At 41.1% G+C, this 24028-nt stretch overlaps 2 protein-coding genes across 5 annotated transcripts in view; both read left to right on the forward strand.

Annotated features, from left to right (window-relative positions):
* Window positions 1–1355: 1355 nt before the first annotated feature.
* On the forward strand, window positions 1356–10962 carry LOC125885736 (suppressor of cytokine signaling 1-like). Its single transcript, XM_049571480.1, has 4 exons — window positions 1356–1610; window positions 5161–5637; window positions 8538–8725; window positions 9170–10962. The coding sequence occupies exons 2-4, from the start codon at window positions 5413–5415 to the stop codon at window positions 9492–9494; spliced, it is 738 nt and encodes a 245-aa protein (XP_049427437.1). The 5' UTR covers window positions 1356–1610; window positions 5161–5412; the 3' UTR covers window positions 9495–10962.
* A 4034-nt stretch (window positions 10963–14996) lies between these two features.
* The window catches only part of LOC125885730 (caskin-1-like), a 53355-nt gene continuing 44323 nt past the window's right edge, over window positions 14997–24028 (forward strand). For 2 of the 4 annotated variants that reach the window (XM_049571466.1, XM_049571467.1), the window contains exon 1: window positions 14997–15780. In XM_049571466.1, coding sequence (XP_049427423.1) covers window positions 15687–15780 — 94 coding nt within the window. In that variant the 5' untranslated portion in view covers window positions 14997–15686. The remainder of the gene's footprint in view (window positions 15781–24028) is intronic. The other 2 variants (XM_049571468.1, XM_049571469.1) reach the window with 2 other exon arrangements.

Raw genomic sequence — 24028 nt, forward strand, 5'->3', positions numbered from 1 at the left:
CCCTTCAGGTCCCCTCAGCCTGAAGCATGTTCTCCGCTCTCTTACAGTGTGTCCTGGCTACTTATGGGATCCTGGTTGTGACAGCAGCAGCCTACTGGATGCACAGACAGAACAAAAAAGACGACCAGTCATCCAGCACCACAGCCTGAATCACTGACCTCTCATACAGTGATGTTTAAATTCTAATGATTCATTATGGAGTGAAGAAAGAGAAGGAAATGACAAACCACTACCTCTGAATGTGAGAACGATGGAAATCTACCATGTTAATAAATGCTTTGTAAATGTTTGACACTCTCTGATCATTATGCAGTGACATTATAAGAAGTCACACTGGTTGCCATGGCATTACTGTGAGTGCAGTAAAATTGTTAACCCACAAGGTGTCCATCTGCTGCTGAAGAAACTGCAGCCAAACCACTACTTTACTTTTTGTTTATTTTTATGTATCATTTTATTACCCACATTAAACCTCAATTTAAATGTTATGAAGAATTAATGCAATAACAAAAACCATACATTTTGTAAGGCTGAAAAAGATGACAATTTGCTTCACAGAGAACGCCCACTCTGGGTTTCAGAGCGTCTGCAAGCAATTAAAATTAGGCCTTTCAATTTTTACAGTTTGAATATTTTATTCATTCAACCAAGATTGTGTCTGAGGTTGTAAACATTGTTTAATTTATTGTCTTTTGTGTGGTTTTTGCACCTTTTATTTGCCTTTCTTGGGGAAAAAAACAAATAATGACTAAGCTAAAACATTTGCATTCATAAGGAAAACACATAAAAACCCTTTAATCTTGCATATTGAATGTATTTAGCATTTAATCGTTTAAACCATGCAAGAGCTAAAACACATCAAGCTGCGTGCAACAGTATTTAACCTCACACAGACATTTGCTTGTCAAGAAATTGCTCAATTTGGTGTCACAGTTTGTTTGTTTTTTTTCAGTGTGTGTTGTCTTCCTGAGAAGCATTTAGGTAATAATTAGATTCATTAGAAGTCAGCTATTGATGGTGCACTGTGTTTGACACGCTGTACACGTTCCTGTCATTGAATGTTTCACATTCATTTTGACTGTAAGGAGTGCTTTGCATAGTTCTGCCATTACTGAGCATGCAGCAGGTTAATTGCAAGGACACCCTGTAGGCTACACGTGCACATTCACCGCATCTTAATTGTGCAATTATTTGTGCATTTTTGGGTCAAAGAAGAGGGAAAGTGTTGCAAAAAAAAAGGCCACACACACACGCACACACAAAAATGCACACACACTGCCGGCACATCACGTGATTTAAAATAATCGGCTGGTCGAAACGAAAGCAAACTGCATGAGTGAAAGCGAAAGTAACACCCGGAGCACCTGAATGTGTCTTTATGTCAGTGTGTGTGTGTGTGTGTGTGTGTGTGTGTCTTAATGAACGGATCCCTCGCGGTGACAGCTTATTGTTGCCACAGCCGAACATACAATCAGGTTGTTTAAAACGAGCGGCCCCGCCTTCATCATAATACAGCCTGTAACCGAAAGTAAGATGTTTTTTTGTGCGTGAGAGCTGCGAGCTGCGGCGGGCAAGAAGCTAAGAGAAGCTGCGACTGACAGTTACTGCAAGTAAGTGGGCTTTGTGTTTCATAATGCATAGGCTGTTTAGGAACAAATGTTGCTGCTTTATTCATCTGAGCGCAACAGGTACTGAACTACAACCCAGAAACACATGAATGGGACGCTTTCACTGTATTTAACTCAAACTAGGCCTGAATTTAGTTATTAAAAAGAAGCAGATTGAGTTATGACACCATCTCCCTGTGACATTCACTCATATTTTTTAAACCACAGCAATCCCAGTGTCACAAACTTGTCACAACACCTGTATTGAAATTCCACAGTGTGTAAAATAACAGTAAAATACACATTAATAGTGACAGATTCATTTCTAGAGGTGTTTTCACATTTTTTTCTGTGCTGTTTCATTACTTTCTTGATTATTTTGCAGCTCTTTAATGAAAGTTTGGACACACTGTCACACACTGTGAATTTAATGTTTCTGGATCTCAGCTGAAACAGTCACAGTGGCTAACAGCTTTAAATTTCAGGGTGCTTACAGCCACGTCACTGGGTCAAAAGCACCAGTGTCACAGTCAAGTCCATTCACCGCTGCACTGCAACTTAAGTGGCTGTTAAAACAAACAAGCACAAAAACAGTACACTTTCAGATTCCTTGTACTCATTCTTTCAAATCCAGTGTAATGAAATACAGGACTTTAACAATAGAAAATATCCTGTTACAATAACGACAGGCTGCACTGTGTGATATTGTGAGCTGAGGAAAAAACACATCCCGGAGTTGCAGAACTTACTGTAAACTAATTAGAGTGTGACGCAGCCTTTCTCTTCCTAAAAAGATGATCAATGAGGTTTACAAGATTAGGGAAGTAAAATGTCTGGAGCAGCAGCGAGATTACAACTCAGTGTGATAAGTACATGCACGCTGCACAGTTTGAATGAAGAAATAAAGCAAAAAAAAAAAAGTGAATATTACAGTTTTAAAAGAGGGGAAAATACAAAGAGTGACAGAAAGAACAGTAAGAAAATGTTTTTGAAGCAATATATCTTTTCATATTTGGGTTTGTTAACACGTAAAGCACTATAATGTTGATAATGAATAATATATTGAGTATTAAACTTTATTTTTTAGCACTTTTCTCTTAGTAAAAGTTGTGAAGGGCTTTAAAACAAAGCAAAATGTTACAAAAAAGAGACAACAAACTTTACTTATATCCTGATATACTTATTCTGCTTAGAAAGTCTAGACCTACTTCTTACAAAGTTGTATTTGTATTTTAAATTTGCTGCTTTTATCTTTTATTTCAAGGCACTTTGTGACTCTACTCTGGAAAAGGAGCTTTATAATTAAACCTTCCTTACTTTTAATTAAAAACTACAGTGTGTACATATAAACGTGCTGGAATATTTTTACACCAAAGACTTTGTAGAGCGACGCAGAGAAAATCCACGGATTTTTTTTTTCTTTTTTTTTTTTTTTGTTGCTTGATGGAGAAAGCGAAAGCTTTTTTCTTTTGCTGTCATTAACTTTGTTACATCCGCCCTTCCCAGTGATTGATGATACACAAACATGTGGTTTATTGTCAGCCACATGACCTGATTCGGCACCGGGCACACACACACACACACACACACACACACTGGATTGATGTGTTGCAATAGTATGCAGTAAAACAATATTTGATATTTTTATGATAATCAGTGGCAATGTGAAAGTAGTGGCTTGTAGTGATGAGTCTACAGAGATTTATCAGGTGAATCTGCTGCTCCCCTCTGCTTTATGGAGCTTTGCATCAAGTTTCACTTCATTGTTTTTCTGTCCGGCTGCAAGTTAACTGTTTAGTTTCACTGTCACTGTTCACATAGTGTTATTTCAGCCTCAGCAGGCAGCTGTATTTAGCAAAAAACTCTAAAACTCCTCTGCACCCTGCAGCTCAGCGTCAAGCAGCAGACATACTGTAATGAGCAGCTAGCTGATGGATGTAGTGGAGAATTCAGCAGCGAAAGAGACAGATATTTCCCTCAGGAGTTGGTGGAGACCAAAACAGAGGTGAAAGAGAGTGAACGCACAGCTTACCAGAGGTGGGACCAAGTGATTGTGTTGCCAGTCACAACTAAGTCTCAATTTTTTTGCACTTAAGTCCTGAAGGCCCAGACACACCAAACTGACCTCAGAGAACTAGCGGTGGTGAAGGCCTCCTGCTGTGTGGCCTGATGTCTTGGCCCAAAAAGTTGCACATGAACACACCGCGAAGACTGCAGCTGACGGTCAACTAGCATGTACACTCTGCACTCGTGTCTACAATCGTAATTTAAAAAGGGAAAACGGACGCTAGTGAGGCTAGCGTCTTTCAACATTGGATTGTGTGGTTAATATGTTAACATATTAACCACACAATCCAATGCTGAAAGAACAGAGTTTATTACTGTGCGCCACTGAACAATAACACAAACCATCAGAAAAGTACGTAAATAAAGTAAGTAAATAAAATACAAGGTTTTTTTGGTCTCACTCCCTCTGACTTTAGCTTGTTTGTTTACTTGCCTCACTTCTGTTTCTCTTCTTGTGCGCTGAGTTAAACTGCCAATTAGAGTGATTTCATCCCCAGATGAGCTGCACTGTCAAATCGGCACAAAAAAGCTGATGAGGGTCCACAAGAGGCAACGGTGCGGGACACACCGTATAAACAAGAGCAACAGACACTCACCAACGGCCCAACTTAATGGCTGACCGTGTCGAGGCCTTAAGTGAAATCTCAGCTCAAGACAGACAAATCCCAAGTCCTGAACCTCTAAGTTTCGAGTCCAAAACAAGTCACAATGTGCTCCTCACCAAATATAAAAAGCATTTTAATAATATAATATAATTAATAATCAGTAGTAACATATTTAAATGACAGAAATCACAAATGCTTATTAAAATTTGTTTTGATTTGTTAAAACAAATTTGTTGGAAGCCGTTGCGTCTTCATAACTTTCGACCCGCGCATTTTGCACACTGCAGTTCATTTTTTTTATCATCATGTAGCTTTTATATGTGAACAAAATTATCTTTGGTATAACTTTTTCCCAGATGGCACTAAATAGCTTAATGATAGCTCATCATGGTTCTTTCCTGCAGCTTGATTAGATGCTGTCCGATTGGTTCAAACAAAGTGGATCCGAGGAATTATGTTTTCTGTTAAATAGTTATTAACACATTTTTTAAAATCACATACTTTTTATTCTTTGGGCTTGGGGGAAGGTATCAAGGATTTTCAAAAAGCTCAAGTCCAAGTGAAGTGAGTCACTGTTGTTAAAGTCCAAGTAGAGTTACAAGTATTTTTAGGTTCTGACTTGAGTTCCCACATCTGTGTCTCACATTTATCAGGTGGACACAAACACAGCCCCTAATTATCTTGTAATTGCTGGGTGTGTAAACAAGTTTGTCATCATCGAAAAGGTGATGATATGTCAATGCTGTCTTCACAACTGGTTTCTGCTGACAGCAAAAAGCCAAAAAAAAAACCCCCCGAGTTATAGCAGGTTTGAGCTGATGAGAAATACAGTGAGGTGCAATAAAAGATTTTGACTGCGATTGTTCATTTTTCTGTTTCAGCTCATCTGATTGTTCAGCGACAGTCCTTCAAGGACAGATGACAGAGCCAATCCAGCCTCTGCTCTTCTCCACAAGTTTCTGATGATGCTGATAAATATCGATTAAAATCTCAAGCTGTTGTTTAAAGCAACATGGAAAGAGGACAGGGTGTCAGATGAGCGACCAGGAAGGAGTGAGTGATGGAGGATCTGCCTGTGAAAAGTGGAGGAACTGGTGCAGCAGGCAGTCAAGACGGGGATTCTCCTTTGTAGGATGGTCAGAGACAATCTTGATAGAACAGTAGTACAGAGCAGAAAACAGAACCACGCAGCTGACTCACAGAACCAAAGTCAACCCCCCGAGGAACCCGTGGGACCAAAGCGAGCACAGAGCCCAGAGGGAGTTCAACCAGAGAGCCAAGAGGAGACAGACAGGCAGCTAGATCTACTGTGCTGGAAAAAACTCAACTTACAGGAAGATCCTGAAAGCTGGTGCCAGGTTAGTGCTCAACATTTACTCAGTGAGAATCACAGTTTGTGGATTTTATTGATTTGGGATATAGATTTTTAAACAATGCACAGATGGCTGGAGAGAGATAAAGTCAGAAATCAAACACCAGGATTTTATTCTTAAATGTTACATCCAACGGTGAAAGAAGTGATCTGATCTTTTACTAAAAATAACAGTGCAACACTGTAGAAAGACTTCTACAGATGGAAGTCTTGCATTCACAGTTTTACTGACGTTAAAATATTAGCATCAAAATACACAAAATGATCATTTATATATCAGTTAGTCATGCTGTGTTACCTTGAATTCATAAACAAGACTTTGCTTTTCTCCCCAGAAACCAGCAAACATATTGATTTATTGATTGTTTGGGGACCATGTTAATATTAGCAAAGCTATATCCAAACAGTCAGTCACGATCAGTTTACAAACTCTCACACAACTCGTGCTGTGTAATCCAAGTTTTATTTATCCAGTCATGTGCTCAGTGCTTCTCAAACACATGCATCTTGATGGGAAATTATATATATATATATATATATACATATATATATATATGTATATATATATATATATATACATACATATATTTATTGGAGTCTGGCTTGAATGTTGCAGCTGGTAAAGGTGGAGCTAACTGTATATACTACTGGTTCATTGGTAGGATATCTTATTTTATAATAACATCATAATTCATTTCTATGCAACATCTGAATCTGCAAAGTAAAAAAAAGTATACAATTTCCCTCTGAATTATAGTGAAGACGAACCCACAAGTACCTCAAAATTGTACATAAGTACAGTACTTGAGTAAATTTATTTTAGTTGAAAACATGCCAACATATATACATTTTTTTCAATTTGAAAACAATTTTAAAAACATTGTTATGAGACGATTCATCACGTTATTGGTGACAATTAACAGACTTTCCACATTTGAGCTGAGCACGTGTAGGTTGTTATTACAGCCAAACACTTTCCAACAACATGAACCACAACAAATTTATAGTATTCATTTGTTATTATGCATGTGCAGCAAGTCAATATAATGATAATGTAATAATAATTATTATCATTTGAAGAGGAAAAAAATGAAAAATTAACCACAAACATGTAATACAGTTGTTGTACAAAGTTTTTGTATTGCTGCAAAAACAGAACAAGATGTTTCTACCATGTTGAGAAAGATAAAACTCATTGTTGTTTATGATAAATATTGACCGTCCGTATCAGTATGAATGCAGTTTCTGCATCAAATCTCTATTCAGTACTCAGGAGAAAACAAACTGAGTTTCTCACACAAACACACGCACACAAATCTCGGTGGTTATCACTACGTCCCTGTTTGGACACTCAATACAACTTAAAAAAGTCAATTATCTGAGTTTATCTTTGGACTTTGAATGCTGGCAGAGAAACTTTTCAGCTTCTTTTTTCCTGTCAAATCTGACAGTCTGAGCACAGCACAGCATTGAAAACACTGTACAGAGCATTTTTATTTTCAGTACTAGTATTTATTTTCTTTTTCTTCTTTTTAAATTTAGGGCTGTCAATGTTAACACGTTAATAATGAGTTAACCCAAATTCCCATTAACGCAACTGATTGGATTGAGGCGTGAGTAACGCATGTACCTTCTGTTATTATGACCCCCAGCCCACCCTGTAGTTTGGGAAATCAGGAAGCGATGCAGCAGTAATGTTATGGATGGCAAGCAAAAACAAACCTCCGTAAACAAAGTCATCTTTTGAATTGCAAGTTCAGCTTCAAAGCCTTGCCAAATGGTTCTCTCAACAAGACCAGAGTTATCTGCATTTATTGTGAATTTAGTTGCCACCAGAGTCGTCAAGCTGCTTAAAAAGTTTAGCTGACCTTTAAAAGTATAAAGTTGGACACTACATTGTGTTAGTGTTACTAAGTAATGTTACATTCAGGTCAATATGTCCATCTGTTGTTGCTTGTTGGGCTCAAGTTTGCCATGGTATGCTCGCAGCATATTTTCTGAGCTTGCAGAACCTTTGAGGTTACTATGGAGAATATTATGGATGGTATTTGTCTCTGTTTTGGATTGTTACAATAATAATAAGCGTACATTTGCATAAAGCAAACATATTTGTCCACTCCTATGTTGAAAAATATCCCTTTAAGGTAAATTTAGAACAGATAAAAAATGTATGATTAATTTGTGATTAATCGGGAGTTAACTATGGACAATAGTGTAATTAATCGTGATTGAATATTTTAATTGATTGACAACCTTATTATTATTACTCATACAGTATAGAAGGGATATTCAACTCTGCCTGGGGGTCACTTTTGCAAAATAACAGGAGGCCAGGGGCCAGTTTTCAGGATACAAGGACATTCAGGGCTCATCCTGGACCTCTGCTGAGGGATCAAGGGGATTCTCTCCTGACACTTTTTTTAACAACAAGCTCTTTTTTGATGCTTCTTTATGCACTATGGCACTTTATTTACAATCCAAGTACAAAAAAATCCTGGCACGGTAAATCAATTTATTTTCATTGTGAATTAGAAAATGGTCGTTAGGCCTCTCAGCACCCTCTTGTGAGCCAGATTTGGCCCACAGGCTGCAAGATGAGTATCACTGCAGCAGAGCATCTCTCAAAATACTTCAAATACTAAATTATATATTTAAAAGAACTGTGGCAGGATAACAAAACCTTTTTAAACTAGGAAAATATAGGTTTTGTTAATTCACAGACTACTTAAAACAATTTCATTTAGTGTAGCTGTACTCTCTCGTCTGTGACTGATGTACATCTTCTTAGGAGACTTGTAAATAAATGTTACCCACACAAACTGATTTTGCCAAAACTTTATTTATATATGTACATATTATTTATTTCCAATACCTTCCCTGTTGTAGCTATTCAATGGAGCCAATGCTGAGATCTTGCCCACACACCTCCGTCCATTCAGTAGCGCAGCAGAGTACAGACTAGTGAAACGCACATACCAGCAGCTGCAACACAGTGGTTACTACTGGGGATCGATGACCATGGAGGAGGCACATGAAATACTCACACAGGCGCCACTGGGCACTTTCCTCATCAGGTAATCCACCTCTTTGATTTGAAGGTTTTATTGTTGTTTTATCTGTTCAACGGATGTTGTTTTTGTCTGCAACCTTTTATGCAGTTCTCTTGCCCAAGTGTCTCACTCAGTGTAGCTTATTTATGATGTAAAATAGGTATAACTTGAATATGACTTGCAGTTACATTCATGACAGTGTTTAAAAAATTGTGTTTTGTGAACAGCTAAGTCTGATTATACCATAATCTATATGTCCACTAATACTGGAAGGGTATGGGATATTGTTTATTTGATTTTAATGTCCCTATTTTTCCTGCTCAAATGCTCAAAATGTCAAAATTGGATAAGCATATGTATATATTGTCATCCTGTATTATATTTCTCTACTGCATGCCCAATAAAAAGAAAATAAACCTCTGTAAGTGTGCACAGACTGACTGTATATATGCTGCTGTGTCTTTGCAGAGACAGCGGCCAGCCGGATGTTTTCTTCACGCTGAGTTACCAAAGTGACGAAGGCCCGACAAGTGTTCGTGTCCAGCTGAACAACCTGCTCTTCAGTCTGTATGGCAGCCACAGGACTTTTGCTTCACTCTTTGCTCTGCTCACGTATTACACCAGCTCATCCTGTAAGCTGACGGTGCCATATCGCAAGCAGCGTCCGGAGCGCCTGAAGCAGATGTGCAGGAGGGCTCTAATACACACACACGGAGCAGAGAACATAAGCACCTTACCTGGACTCAGCACTCAAGTTAAAGACTATGTTCATGCGTATCCTTGTTGTATATAGACACGTGTGGGCAGAGTGCCTATCGATGTATCAAGATGTTGTTTTTGTTGTAAGTTAAGCAAATATTCTGTATTTGTGTTATTTACACACGGTCTGCAAGTGTTCGATGGTTGTTTGCACACATTATCACAATGTTTTACAGTGTTTATGGTACATATTATCATTTTTTTTAAATTAATAATAGATTCTGTGTAACTGCTGCACCACTCCTCCATCATAAATATCAGTCGTAACGTCCATGAAGATGTAACATTTGCTGCTGTTTAAAGCTGCATTTATTGATGTTTGGCCACCAGGGGGCAAAAAAAACATCAAAACATGCTGACATATCACCACTTTGTCATATGCCTGTGAGACCCGAGTGTTTTTTGTTGTGCATTTTTAATTTCTCCTAGCTATTTTGGATTAGTGCAACCTGACAAGTAGAAAAAAACATCTAGCTTTTGTCTTTGATCTGAAAATAGTTTTGAAAAAAAAAAGATGTGACCAGTTGTCCCCATTTAAGAAACTGAATGTGGGGACAGTGGGTTTATTCTTAATCATGACAGTGTGGAATGAAGTGTAAAACTATTTATTTAAGTGCCTGAATATTGCTGTGCAAAAACAAAAATAACAAGCAATGTAGTATATCTGAAAGCCTTTTGAAGTGCTCGTTTTGTAGCTCTGTACGAATTTCCTGTGCTCCATACTCCAATCTAGGAATGTCTTTTCATCTGTGGCAACAGTCTGTCACACCATATCGGGCTGTGTGGTATACTGCCATAATACAATAATAATCTCCCAGTGTCGTCAAACAAGTACTTTTTAATTTACAGCGTTGTAGCTTGTTGTTAAAATTGGTCAAATTTGTATAACAAGTGTTATAAAGCGCAATAAACAAGTGAAAGGGACACTTTGCTGATTTTCAACCACCTCTGTACCATAACAGTGTGGGTAGTTTGTGTAAATGAACTGCGGTAAACTTCCCTCCATTTTACCAGTGCCCAGATCTCCCTGCTCATCTCTCAGCTCAAACTTTTCACTGGCTCTAACTCAAACTACAAATTGCACTTCTTCATTTTTGTAGACCCGACACCACAGACACAGAGTATACAAGCAGATCGAGAGAGAAATCTGCCTCTCTCTTTCTCATCGTCTCAAACTCAGACAAAACTGTAAAACTGGGTAGTGCTGGTCAAATAAAACCCAAGATTCTGTTACTCTATTGCCTATGTTCTGCCTTAAATGTCTTCAGAAACATATTTTAGTGCACTGTTTGGCGGTAATATGAGTATTTTATGAACAGGAAGTGGGTTCCATACTGTTTCCTGTATTGTAAAAAACAAAGGCTGAAAAGGTTTCCTATTTCACTCCTAAAATGTTTCGAGAAACATATTTCATCTCACTGTTTAACTATAATTGGAGATGATTTGTTACCAGCCAACCGCCATATTGTTTTCTGTGGAAATAGAGCCAAGCTTGCATCATGTTCATCAGCGGGAGCGTTTATTGATTATGCACAGCGCAATGCATTCTGTTAGTTGTAGGTTTTCAACCTCTTGAGCTAAAGTAAATGCCACAGTCCTTTTTCTCTGTTTTCTCTATAAAGCAACAGTGTCAAAAGTATTTGTGTCTTTCTACTGCATAGACAGCTTAGTTTTAGGAGACCATCTTTCCAGCAGATTATGTGGATTACAAGCTATGTAGACTACGAGCTCTTATTTTGTGATCATTTTAGGAAAACAACCTGTTGCTTTCTCATGAACATGAGGTATTTGTCCAATTATCGAGAGAAAACGACCTATTGTTTTCCAAGATAATGAGGTAATTGAGCCACTATGATCAGAAAATGTCTCTTTTGTCCGGAAACAATGAGATAATTAACTTAGGATCTCGAGATAACAGGATTAAAAGAACAATTGCAACCACAGCAGCTCGTGGGTAAAGAGTAAAGAGTAAAAGAAGATGGAATATTAGACATCAAGTCATCATGTGGCCAGAAACAAATAACTGTTAGCTAATATTTCAGTATTGACCTTATAGCGACCCTGTGCCTTCATAAGAGGACATTATATTTTAGGTTTGCTGCACCTTATACTTAATTCTGCTTAACTTAATTAACCTTTTGTTGTCATTCATTGGCAGTTTTATGCAGCATCTAGTGGTAGCAAATGCAAAATACACTTATCCATGTAAAAACAAGATGGCGGCCATCTCTGCCAAGTCATTCTACAGCTGATCCAAACACAAAAGTGGACAAGTTAGAAAACTCTATCACATTTTATTTAACTATATCAATAGGATTACTGAAATATACACGCCTGATTTGAATGAAGGCATCATAAGAAAATTACCTTTTCTTTTCTGTTATAAGAAAGCAACTTCTTTATCCCAAGATAGCACAATAAAACAAAATTACTGTAACCACAGCCGCTTTCAGATCAGCTAGTTTTGGTCTCCACCAACCTCTCAAATATATCTGTCTTTGTTTACTGTCTCTACCAGCTGGAGAGTTACTTCTGGGAACACTGTCTTCTGCCAAAGTGGGGTCAATGAAAGCAGCAGAGACTCAATTATATAGTAAGTGCTGTAAAACCAAAACAACCTGCTAAAAGAGGACATAAAACTCCACAGAGCCTTTAGAGTTGGCGATTTTTCTCTGTGGGTTCATCACTAAGAGCTACCCCTTTCACATTACATGCTAGCTGTTTGATTAGGTTTTAAAATACAGATAGAGTGATTAATAGGCCAACTTTGGACTCTGATCAACTATTTTCAGTGCTTGAAATCATTTAATAAGTCAACTTAATGTTTCTAGTCACGCGGAACAAAAAAACAATTGTACAAGAGTGTGATGCTTTGTAAAATGTTGTTAAGGTTGATTAAATAAAAAAAAACTTCAGTCAGTGAACTATAATGTGTGTGAAGCCAGGGCTGAACTGTTGACCAGCCAAAGGAGGGGACTGACCCAGCGTGCCAGGCCCTCGAGTTTATCTGCTCCCCTGATTACTTAGCAAATACTTTTAGGAACTGAGATTACCTTGTTATTTTTGGCTATGTTAGCAGTGGATGGCAATGTCAGTCTTTCAGTCCAAAACTTTCATCCAAACTAAATTATTTCAACAACTACTGGTTGGACTGACTGGAAAGTTGGTACACAAATCATGTCTTGACATAGCTACATCCAGTGCCATCTTCAGGTTTAATTTTTAATTTGTCAAATACTTTCGTTTATCATCAAATACCAGCAGAACTAAAGACATTATCATCAGTCTCAGTTGTACTTTGTTTTAGTGCTAAGTAGCAAATTTCAGCATGCTAACACGCTAAACTAATGGGTCCATGTCATTGGTCCGACAGCCAATTGGTCCAACATCCCATTAGTCTAACGGTCCGTGGTGCTGAACGGCTCCCGGCGGGCGTATTTCTGCCTTGATGGTGCGCTGTGACCGGCTCTGGGTCTGCTGGGAAAGGCTTGAGGCAAAGCAGGCTCACGGCTTATGTGTTTGTCACTTTCTTTTTCATTTTAACCCACACCATGATCTTTTCCTGACCCTAACCAAGTGGTTTTTGTGCCTAAACCTAACCAGACCTTAACCACAGGGCATCATGATGATTTTGGAACGGACTTTGGAACAATGGGTTTAATATGGTCGGAACAATGGGATGTCGAACCAATGGGCTGTCGGACCAATGGGCAGTTCCCAAACTAATATGGCCACTATGGTTAGCATACCTGCTAAACATCAGTCTGTTGATACTGTCACTGTCGCCATGTTAGCATGCTGATGTTAGCATTTAGGTCAAAGCACCGCTGTAATAGTAGCCTACAGCCTCATAGCTGCTAGTATGGCTGTAAACTCAAAGTCCCAATTTCACATTACTATACATAGTAATTGTATAAAGTATGTATATACCTATCTTTACACAGTGTTGGGCTTGACCAGTATTTTCCCAAACATCTGCCTGAAAGACAGAGAGTAAGTCATGGAGCAACATTTCATCCACAACATATCCACCCACAAGCTTCATTTGTTCTTTGTAGCTGCAGCTGCTCACAATTAAAATCCAGTTTTGGTTGTTTAGCCAGTGCAGGGCTACAGCCAACCTCTGTGGCTGACAGGGACTCACCTTTGGTGGGAGGTATTTCCTGAAGCTTCACGTTGTTGTGCTGTCGATCGTAGTTGCTTAAATGTTTCAGACCGGAGGTTTTAGGACATATTTTTTGCAGTGGAAAGAGTTTAGTCCGACTACTAGCAGCTACAGTGTTCTTGTCATCTTTCCTCCAGACAAAACAAAAGTAATGGGAATATTTCCAGGGACTAAGATAAGTTTTTACATCTTCAAAACTAGCTTGCTGTTTTGTGACGTGCCTACACTGTGCAGCGATTATGACAATGAGTCCACTGATGTGATGATGTGATTCATGTCTTTATAGTATACTTTTTTGTAGTTAACGCACAAGGAATCAACAGACTTTATTGTTTTATACTCACAGGAAATTGCACAATAAGTGCACCGTTAGACATCAATCAAAGAGTGACTTTAGAAAGTTGCTGGCAAATAAACCTCACAAAGAGTAAACAAAAATGTTTCCCCAAAGATTTGAAACTTTTTGGTTTGTTTTCCAAGATCTTTCTGAAGCTGTTTCACCACCATTTGCAATTTATTTAAAGTCTGTGCAACTTCTCCACTCAGTTACACACACACACTTTACAGCACACTTAAAAACCAAGCCCCTTTTTAGTGCTATATATGCACACTGACAGCATAAACACTGGGATGCAACTCTTTCTGTTTATAACCAATCTAAATAGTTGTGTGGTGGGTTGGACAGGGGCCCATGGTTCATTTGAGCCCTGGGTCCTAGTAGCAGGTCAATCCGGCAGTGTCAGAATCTGACTGTCAACTGAGAAACTATCTGCCATTACATTCAGATAGGCTTTGTGTCAATACACAAACACACACAGCTGAAGCATGCACGCACACACACACACACACACACACACACACACTTTTGATTGAGTACCAGTCTTCTGTCATCTGCTCCACTTCCTGTCCTAAATCTGACTGGCAGTGGCCCCTTTAGTCTAAATTAGCCTTGCATCAGGGACACACACACACATACACACACTTTTCCTGTCCTGAAATTATCCCTGCCTCATTAACCTTAAACAATGTTGACGTAAGACCATCACCACCGTGACACATATAGAAGTGAGGCCAGATTATTTGTGTAGCACCTTTAAACAACAAAGGGAACGGATATTAAAGTCAAATAGAAACAAAAAGAAAATATTTAAAAGATAAAATAATTTGAATGAAGCAACATAAAAGTGAGAATAAAATATGATGCTGTAGTTACAGTGCAGAGAAGACATGAATGAATAATACAGATGTAGTTCAATGAAAGCCAGTGTAAATCATTTAGCTCTATGAGTGCTGAGTGTCTCCTGGGTCCGCGCGATCCCGGACTCTGCCTCCCACTGTCCCGCGCGCTGAGTGCACCTCCTGCACGCGACTGATTATTATTACGATGTCAAACGACCTCTCTTGACTTGTCCGCTCGCACGCGCGCAGCCTCGCGGACTGGGATTACAACAACTGGAGTGGCGCGCGCACAACTCACTCGTGTTTATGTAATGCCATATGTGACTGAGAGTGTGTGTCTGTGTGTGCGTGCGCGCTGGAGCTGGCGCGAGCTGGTCCAGCACCGCGGCGGCGACAGCGGTCACACGTTGAGCATCAGCGACCCGTGCGTGATTTATCCTGCGGTTTGAGGGCTCGTGAGATTTCAGAGGGGGTGCGGATTTGACCCAGCATATAGGAGGGCGCTCGAGCTCCACCGTTTTCACGCACGGCACGCACGTAGACCCGGTGAAATCGTCACGCGGATAGAATCTGTGGAATCTGTCGCGAGTGTGTTCCTGCGCGGCCGGAGAGCATCCCGGCAGAGAGCGAGGTCCGGTCGGTCGGTCGGTGGTTTGGTGCGGGTCGGTAGCACCGCGTGGAGCGGGGAGGTAGAGCGGGACGTGCGCTGGACTCCTGGCCGCATCGGAGCATCCCACTCCCGGCAGCATCCATCCCTCCGCGCCTCAGCTCCAGCGGGAGGCCCGGAGCGGCGGCAGGATGTAGCAGCGGATTAACGGAGGAGAGAGGGGCGCTCAGAGGAAGAGAGCGGGACCGAGCGGACCGGGGCGGGACGGAGGGGACATGGGGAAGGACCAGGAGCTGCTCCAGGCCGTGAAGACCGAGGACTTGCTGACAGCTCAGCGGCTTCTACAGAGACCTCGGCCAGGGAAAGCCAGTCAGTATCCCTCCATCCTCCTGACACACACACACACACACACACACACACACACACACACTACCCGTCATTACCAGGTCAGGACAGTGCAGGCTAAATCTGATGTGATGCCATTTAACCTAAATGGTGCACTGTGTGTGTGTGTGTGTGTGTGTGTGTGTGTGTGTGTGTGTATGTGTGTGCTATGACGTTGAGAGTGTGATAGTGATGACGTTGCACATGTGTGAGAACAGTCATCAGAATGTAATTAGAAATCAGGAGGATGCTTGTTACCCATTTTCCCCCATTGACCATTTGTGTGTGTGTGTCTGCATGAATGCACAAAAAGATGTGTGCACACCAGAGAGGGTGTGTTTGTGTGTGTGTGTGTGTGTGTGTGTGTGTGTGTGTGTGTGAGGTGGAAGTACACGAAGGTCCTACACTGCTCTCGGGACAGGGGGATTATTGGTGTGTGAAGATGCCAGATGTTAGTGGTAATAATGTGATGATCGTAAGTGTACACGTGCAGACATGTGCACATATGTGGTGCCCCTGTGTGTGCATGTGTGTGCATGTGTGCGTGTGTGTTTGTGTGTGTGTGTGTGTGTGTGTGTGTGTGTGTGTGTGTGTGTGTGTGTTTGACGTGGAGTCAGCTGGGACTTGAGGTGATAATTAGATTTCAATTACAGCCTTGAAACTGCTCTCCTCCTCTCCCATTTCATCACCAGGCCCTTCTCCATTTCTCTACTCCGAGTTTGTCTCCTCCCTTCTTCTCTCCTCCTTTTTCCTCCCTTTCCTTTTCCTTCTTCTGTTGCCACAGCTCCTCCTCTCACTACTCCCATTTCACTTCTCATCTCACTTCTTGCTTCCTCTCCTCTCTTCTCGTTTCCTCGCCCATCCTCTCCGCTCTCCTCTCTCCTCTCATGTTCTCTCTCCTCCTCATTCCCCCCGCTCTCTTCCTCTCCTCACCACTTGTTTCCTCCTTCACCTCTCTTGTTTCCTCTCCTCTCTTCTCATTTCCTCTCCTATCCTCTTTCCTCTCATGTTCTCTCCCATTCTCATTCCCTCTGCTCTCATCATCTCCTCACCTCTTGTTTCCTCCTTCACCTCTCGTTTCTTCTCCTCTCTCTTCTTTTATTTCCTCTCCTCTCCTTCTCATCCTTTCTGGCATCCTTCCTTTCCTTTCCTCCCCTCTCATCCTCTCCTCTCGTCCCCTCTCATCCTTTCCTGTCTCCTCTCCTTTCCCACCCTCTCATCCTCTCCTCTTAGTCCCTCTGCTCCCTTCTCCTTTCCTCTTGTTTCTTCTCCTTTTGTTTCCTCTCCTCTCCTCTCCTCTCCTCTTATCTCGTTTCCTCCCCTCACTGGGTTTCCTCTTCTCTCCTCTCCTCTTCCCTCTCCTCTTATCTTGTTTCCTCTCTTCTCGTTTCCTCTCCTCTCTGCCTTTCCTCTTCTCTCTCCTCTTATCTTGTTTCCTCTCCCCTAGTTTCCTCTCCTCTCCTCCTCTCGTGTGTTTGTCTCTGAACATTCCAGCAGTGCCATGGAAAAGAAAAATGCTTCTCCTCAAATGCCAGAACAGATCAGCTCTGAGTGCTCAGTCCACTGCACACTGACAAAGAGAAAGGGGGAGGTGGGTGGAGGGTGAGGGAGACGAGGGGTGAGGAGGAGGGCTAGAATTGGAGAGGAAAAGAGTGAGAGTGCAGAACAGAAGGAGGGAAACAGTGAGATATGAATACGGGGATGTGCGGAGACAGGAAGTGATGGGGAGAGGTTAAAGGGTGAGTTATTGAAGGTGTGTGGGTGTGTGTGTCAGCGTGAATCCAGGTTTATGTTTGAATAATTAAACAGGAAGTCGGGTTTCTCTGCTGGAGATTCACACACACAAACACCTCTAACACACACACACACACACATACACACACACACAACTACAGTCAGGCATGCACAGAAACACACTCGACACATCAGGTGTTAGTCATGTGCCTGACTGCGTTTGTATTATTAACAGTATGCTAATGATGTTTAGAGCAGCAGGTGAGAGGGAGTTACTGTAGTGGTTGTTTCAAAATGACAAAACTTGATGAAGGGTGAGGTAGGAACTGAAGAGGTGACAGGACGATGTGAGGCCATTTCACACTCTCCTTGGTCACTGTGGGACAGTAGAATGCGTCTTCAAATAATGAGCAACAGATTGACAAAGATTAGATGGGAAGATCAAAGTCATGTCTGTATGATGCATATGTAGCTGGAGCTAGCAGCTGCTCTTAGCTTAGCTTAACATAAAGACTAGAAATAGGTTGAAACAGCTAGCCAGGTTTTGACCTGTTGCTAAGCCCCACCCCTTTGTGATGGTCCGACAAGCTGTCGCAGTAAGCATGGAGCCCACACTGTAACTAACTGTACTCCCTGAAGAAATATTATTATATGTTTGTACAAATGAAAGAGTGATTCCAGAGAGAAGCAGACAGAGGGGTCTACAGTCTGTGTTTGAAGGATATATCCAGGATGTCAAACTGACTCAGCAGCAACAACAGGTTAAAAAGACAAAGATAGTTAGAAGCTAAAGCCGAACTATAGGCTACAGATCACAGTGTAAAAGTGAATCACTGCTGATCAACACAGAAGACAATGAATATAAAGGGAAACTTTGCTGATATTGAACCAGCTGTGTGGCATCACCGTGTATGCAGCTGAACAGTGTTTGGCTTCGCCCCCGTGCTGCTGCCAGCACCTAGACCTCTGCTGCTGGACGGGCAGGGATATCTGGGGGAAGTCAAACAACGTTCATTTGCGCACAGTGTGATGACACACAGCTGGTTGAATGTCAGCAAAGTTTCCCTGCTTCCCTTCACTGGTTCCTGTACAGCAGGGTCGGTCTTTGTTTCACTGTTATAATCATTACAAAGCAAAAGCAGCATGTGTATACATTCAGTAGGCTATATCTTCAGTAGCTAGCTAGCTAACCCTACACTTTTCAGGGTTTGATTTAAGTTTTGGAACAGGAAAGAAATGTATATCTTTTTCCAACCTCTCCAGGTAACGAGTATCATAATACATAACATGCCCCAGGCTCAACATTTAGCTCCAAATCCACAAAACCAGCCTGAAAATGAAGGAAGTCTGAAACAATTGCATTGGAGTCAATGGAGCACAGCTGTGTTTTTGTCAGACCCTGGTCTGAGCCGGCCTGATGCTATGTTATGATTGGCCAGTCTGCGTCCAGGGGCGGGACTTAGCAAAGGGTCAATTACACAGCACAAAATTTCAAATACCATTCGTGTACTATATTAAATACTCTATAAAAGTTTACAAAAGACAAAGGTTTGTAATAAATTTGTGCAAAAATGTAATCTGTGTTAATGCCCCTCAAAATGGCAGAAGGTCAATCAAAATACTTTCAAAATAGGGCAAATACACAACAGTGTCTAAAATACTGTACAACCCAAAATAGGGTCAAAACATGTCAGAAATACCTGACAATACTACTTAATAATACAGTAGGAGCACCTCTTCAGGAGAAAGAAGAAACATCAAAACGCTTAGCACTGCCTGTTAGTGGCACTACATAATCTCTTGGTAATGCACTGAAATGGGTCCAGAAGTTATAAAATCTAGCAAACACAATTTCTCAGCGCATTAATTACATTAACACGTTGTATCTCACTTATTTAATTCGTACAAAAATCACATTGTGTAAAAAGGACAATTTGCTTGCTGGGAGCTGCAATTTCCTGGGGTCTCTAGTTGCAGAGAAAACTCTTAGAGTCCAAGAAATAGTACATAACTCCCAAATAGTTGTTTTATATACTTTTGTTTCTGTGTCCTCCAAAATTTTTAGCTTTTTCTTCAGAGGTGCACTGTGGAGGATTGTTGGTTGCTGTTTTTTAACACACTCGCCAGTGAAAGTGGAAGTAACAGCCAACCTCAGATTTAATCTCGTTTGGTGTTTTGCCTCACTATATGTGCATTTTTTCTGCACCGTATCTCTTGGATGCCTGCTGCTTTCAGTCTGGCACCTGGTCACTACCTCTTTTTAAAGTCCCGATCTTACTTGAGCGCTGTGGGGGTATGTGCCCATAAACACCCTGAAGACAGAAAATAGGGAGAAAATAAGAAATTACAGGCAGAAGGCAGAGTCTCTGCAGAAAGTCATAAGTGATGATTGAGAGGGATTACCTCTGTATGAGTCTACATTTTTAGATAAATCCTGCATAGTATATTTTTAAGAATTATGCTGGCTTTCTTATTAGAGGGATCAATTCATTGTTGCGTTTGATGTGTTAACTGGTTTTGTGGACAGCAGAAAAATATAGAATGTCAGACTTATGTTTTATAGGTCCAGTGTGTAGGATTAGAGGCTTAGAACTATGGTGGCTGGTGTGTAAACGTGAATGGCTTTATCTAAAGCCAGTGTTTGGTTTGTCTGTTGTGGGTTACAACATGGCGGACTGTGGGAAAAGGACTTGTTCCATGTGTAGATATAAACAGCTCATTTTACGAAGGTAACAAAAACACAACAGTTCTTATTTTCAGGTGATCACACACTAACGAAAACATAGTTCTGACCATTATATACCATTTCTGCTACACTGGACCTTGAAATTAATAGTCTTACTGCAATCAAGGGACCCACTGATTTTGTCAAACAAAATTGATTTCTCAAAGTTTTAATGGATCAGTTCAGACAGACGGATGTTGAGTCTCTGGTACACTTTAAAATAGATGACATAGAAAGTGAATGGCAGCTTCCACAAAGTAAGGCATGTTTCTAAACCATTTGGTAATGGTTTCCTTATCTTTGGCTCAGTTGCAATAAAGCTCTTTATCTTAGAGATATGAGAACATCCTTATCATAATTGTATCTCTTTTATGTTGGAGCAAGCAACTAAAATGGGTACTAAGTAATTTGTACAATGTATCTGCCCCTATCGACGATCAGGAAGTGCCATAACACTGACCGTTTTGCAACACAGCCAATTGTGGTTCAAAAGACCTGTATTAAGACCTGGTGTTCCAGGGCTCCCACCAGCTCACCTGGTGGGGCAGGCACCCCATGTACAAAGGTTGTGTCCTTGACGCAGCGGCTGCAGGTTAAATTCCAACCCACGGCCCAATGCTGCTGTCCATCTACACTCTGGGCTCTAGTTTCGCAGACCGGGCGCAGCGGGGGCGCAGCGCACCTGCGCTTCGCCAACTGGGTGTGGCCAGGTGGATTTTGTAAGTTTGGCACACCGTGCGCCTGGCGCAGCTACTCCTCTTTCCCACCTCTGTCCCTCCTACCGGGGCAAGTCGGAAAGAGGGAGGAGAGAAGGCGTGGAGTGGGTTTTACACACATCACACCAATCAAATGAGCCCCTCTCCTCGCCCTTAAATGCGCCACGCGAAGGTGTAATGACAGTATACTCAATTCGCCATTGCAGAAGAGAGCAGCAGCGTCAGACGGCCAAACTCCTCCCAGGAGGAAACTTATGTTTTGGACCAGGAGGTCTGCTCGCAGTGTCCGAATATACGGAACTGCAAGCAGACCTCCACAGGCTGATGATGCAAAGGTAGCCTGGGAGGAGGTCACCACAATTGTAAATCAGTGTTGCGTTTCTCTCTTGCGTGCGCTCTCTCTTTCTCTCTTGCAGTCTCACTCTGTTTCTTTTCTTTTGACTTTTCTAAGATGACAGATGCTGAATATATACTCCCTATCTGATGCTGTGGCTGTTTGTGGTTGGCTGAGAGGGATGTGAACTCATTAGTTTGCAGCTGTGTGTTGGGGTTCCGTTACGCGTCCCAAACGGCACCAATCCCCTTTGATCTGACATCAGATGTGACGGTCGATATAGAGATACATTTATGTGCTGATTGCAGATAGTTGCATTGAATAGTGGTTTTTGTGGCTATTCATTGCATCGTTAATGTCCCTGACATTCTGAAAACCTGCCTGTGAGGTTTTGGTGACGTGTGCGCACTGTCCGCCGGTCAGCCAAACTTCGGCTTACACCGGCTGCGCTCCCCCTGCGCTGACAGTAGACCTGGTTTCAGATGGCGAGCTTTTAGCGCACCTTCGGCGAAGCCTTTTGGCACGAAACTGTCACTGCGCCAAGCTGAATCTGTCGACACCTCCCCTTGCTGCGGCGCCACACCCATCTCAGCACACCTCGGTCTGCCAAACTACCAAACTGAGCGCGCCTCGGGTTGCGCTGCTCGAAACTAGCTCTGTACGGGGTTCACCACCCTGCGCCACCCTGTGCTGCACCGGGAAACTAGAGCCCTCTCTCTCCCCCCTTGATGCTAAATATTTCCAATCAAATAAAGACAAAAAAAGCCCCCCAAAAAATATCATGAAAAGAAAATCTGGTATTCCCATCACATCAACAACTGTAAAAAAAAAAAAAACTGTATCTAAACTCTGTTGAGAACAACAGGTGTTGTTGATCATCTCCTTAAAATACTGTACTTAACTAAACCTAACTACACTAAAATGTACTGAGGGGCGGTCCAGCAAGTACAGTATATTGTAACCATGGTGCTGTACAAATTTGCAACTATTTTAAAAGATCATTAATAGTTTGAATCACTTTTTAAATATGTTGCGGTTCTAGCTTCTCGTAAAAGTTTTGGGCTGTTATTAGTATGTCAACTTAGACTCAAGGAAAATTCAGCCCCATCCCCAGATGAAAAAAAATTGCATTATATGTTTCTGCAAACCACAAATATGTCACATTTGCATATTTCATATGTGGCCTATCATATTAACATTTCTAAAGTGACCTAATATAAGATGACTACGATGCCTGCCAAGCTGCAGACTACTGCAGACCAGTGTTAGAAACCAACCAACCTATTTGTGGCACCAAACCTGGGTGTTTTACGACCTGTTTCTGCTTCTCCACCAGCTTTTGTGCCACCAAATGTGGGTGTTTTAAGCCAAAACATGATCTTTTCCCAACCATAGCCAAGAGATATTTGTACCCAAGCCTAACTACACCTTCACCACAGTGTTCCTGAGAAATGTAAAGTTTGAACGGATCAACTACAAAAAAAGTCCAAATGTAATGTATCTGTGGTTTGAAAAACTGCACAATACGAACATTTTGGGTTGGGTAAATTGTAATCAGCATCAATCACACGCTTTCAGAATTTATTCATGTATTTTCTGTAACTGCTTATCCTGTTAAGAGGTCAAGTTGCCAGACTATCACAGGGCTGACACATAGAGACAGACGACCATTCACACTCACATTCACACCTACAGCCAATTTGGAGTCACCAATTAAACTGCACGTCTTTGGACTGTGGGAGGAAGCCGGAGTACCCAGAGAAAACCTACGCTGACACAGGGAGAGCATGCAGGCTCCGCACAGAGGGGCTCCACCACCCTGCAGTTCAAGCCCCCCACCCCGGGTTTGATCCAGGAACCTTCTTGCTGTGAGGCGACAATGCTAACCACCGCTGTGCTGCTGCTTTTAAAATTTAATATACAAAATGATTGATTGAATATTTGAGATAAAAAATCAACAGATTTTTAATTATCACTGAAAATCATTGTCAGTTACGGTCCTGCAGATTTTGCTGAATATACGGTCAGTTATTATCATTACATCATATTTTGTTTTTTATCTTTGAGAAATTAAATGACTTTTAAAGTCTTTTAAAAATGTAGGATATAACAAGGTCCTGCTACTATAGCGGAAATAAAAAATGTAACCATATATTTCTGACTGTTGTTGTATTTGATGTACAGAGGGGTAAAGCTATTATGCTATAATAATACTAGACTGCCATTGTGCAGACACTATTTTAGCTCCAGTGATCCCTGTCTTGCTTAAAATTGTATTAATTCTGATATGCTCAGAAAAGAGCAGCATTATATTTGGCACTACAGTTAAAGTCTGTGTGAACGCAATGAGTGTGATGTGTAAACAATCCTCACCTTTGGTTTCTACCTTTAAAACTCCATTTCAGAAGGTTTGCTATGGAAAGAATGAAAAGTTACGGGTTGAATTTCATTCTTACTGTCTGGAATCAGCCAGAAAGCTTCTTGCACCACAGACTTATTAACTGAGAGCTGTTGGTTGAGACGTCGTCATCACAACTTTTCCAACAGTAATTATTAAATGCTCAGTTTCCTTCAACATGTAATAAAATAATAGTAATAAAAACTACTATCAAAGACTTTCAAAATGTTAAATAGTATAACATTACATTATATTCTAACACATATCTGCACATTGTTTGTCTGATTGTGGCTTTTGTCACTCTCATCACATTGTCTTGTCATTCT

Source organism: Epinephelus fuscoguttatus, linkage group LG3, assembly GCF_011397635.1.
Source record: "Epinephelus fuscoguttatus linkage group LG3, E.fuscoguttatus.final_Chr_v1".
Classification (NCBI taxonomy): Eukaryota; Metazoa; Chordata; class Actinopteri; order Perciformes; family Serranidae; genus Epinephelus; species Epinephelus fuscoguttatus.

Bases quoted from the DNA above. Each gene is read 5' to 3' on its own strand.
- LOC125885736 (XM_049571480.1), top strand. From the start codon at position 5,413: ATGGTCAGAGACAATCTTGATAGAACAGTAGTACAGAGCAGAAAACAG. The intron at 5,638-8,537 runs GTTAGTGCTCAA...TCCCTGTTGTAG, and splicing joins ATCCTGAAAGCTGGTGCCAG to CTATTCAATGGAGCCAATGC. The intron at 8,726-9,169 runs GTAATCCACCTC...GTGTCTTTGCAG, and splicing joins CTGGGCACTTTCCTCATCAG to AGACAGCGGCCAGCCGGATG.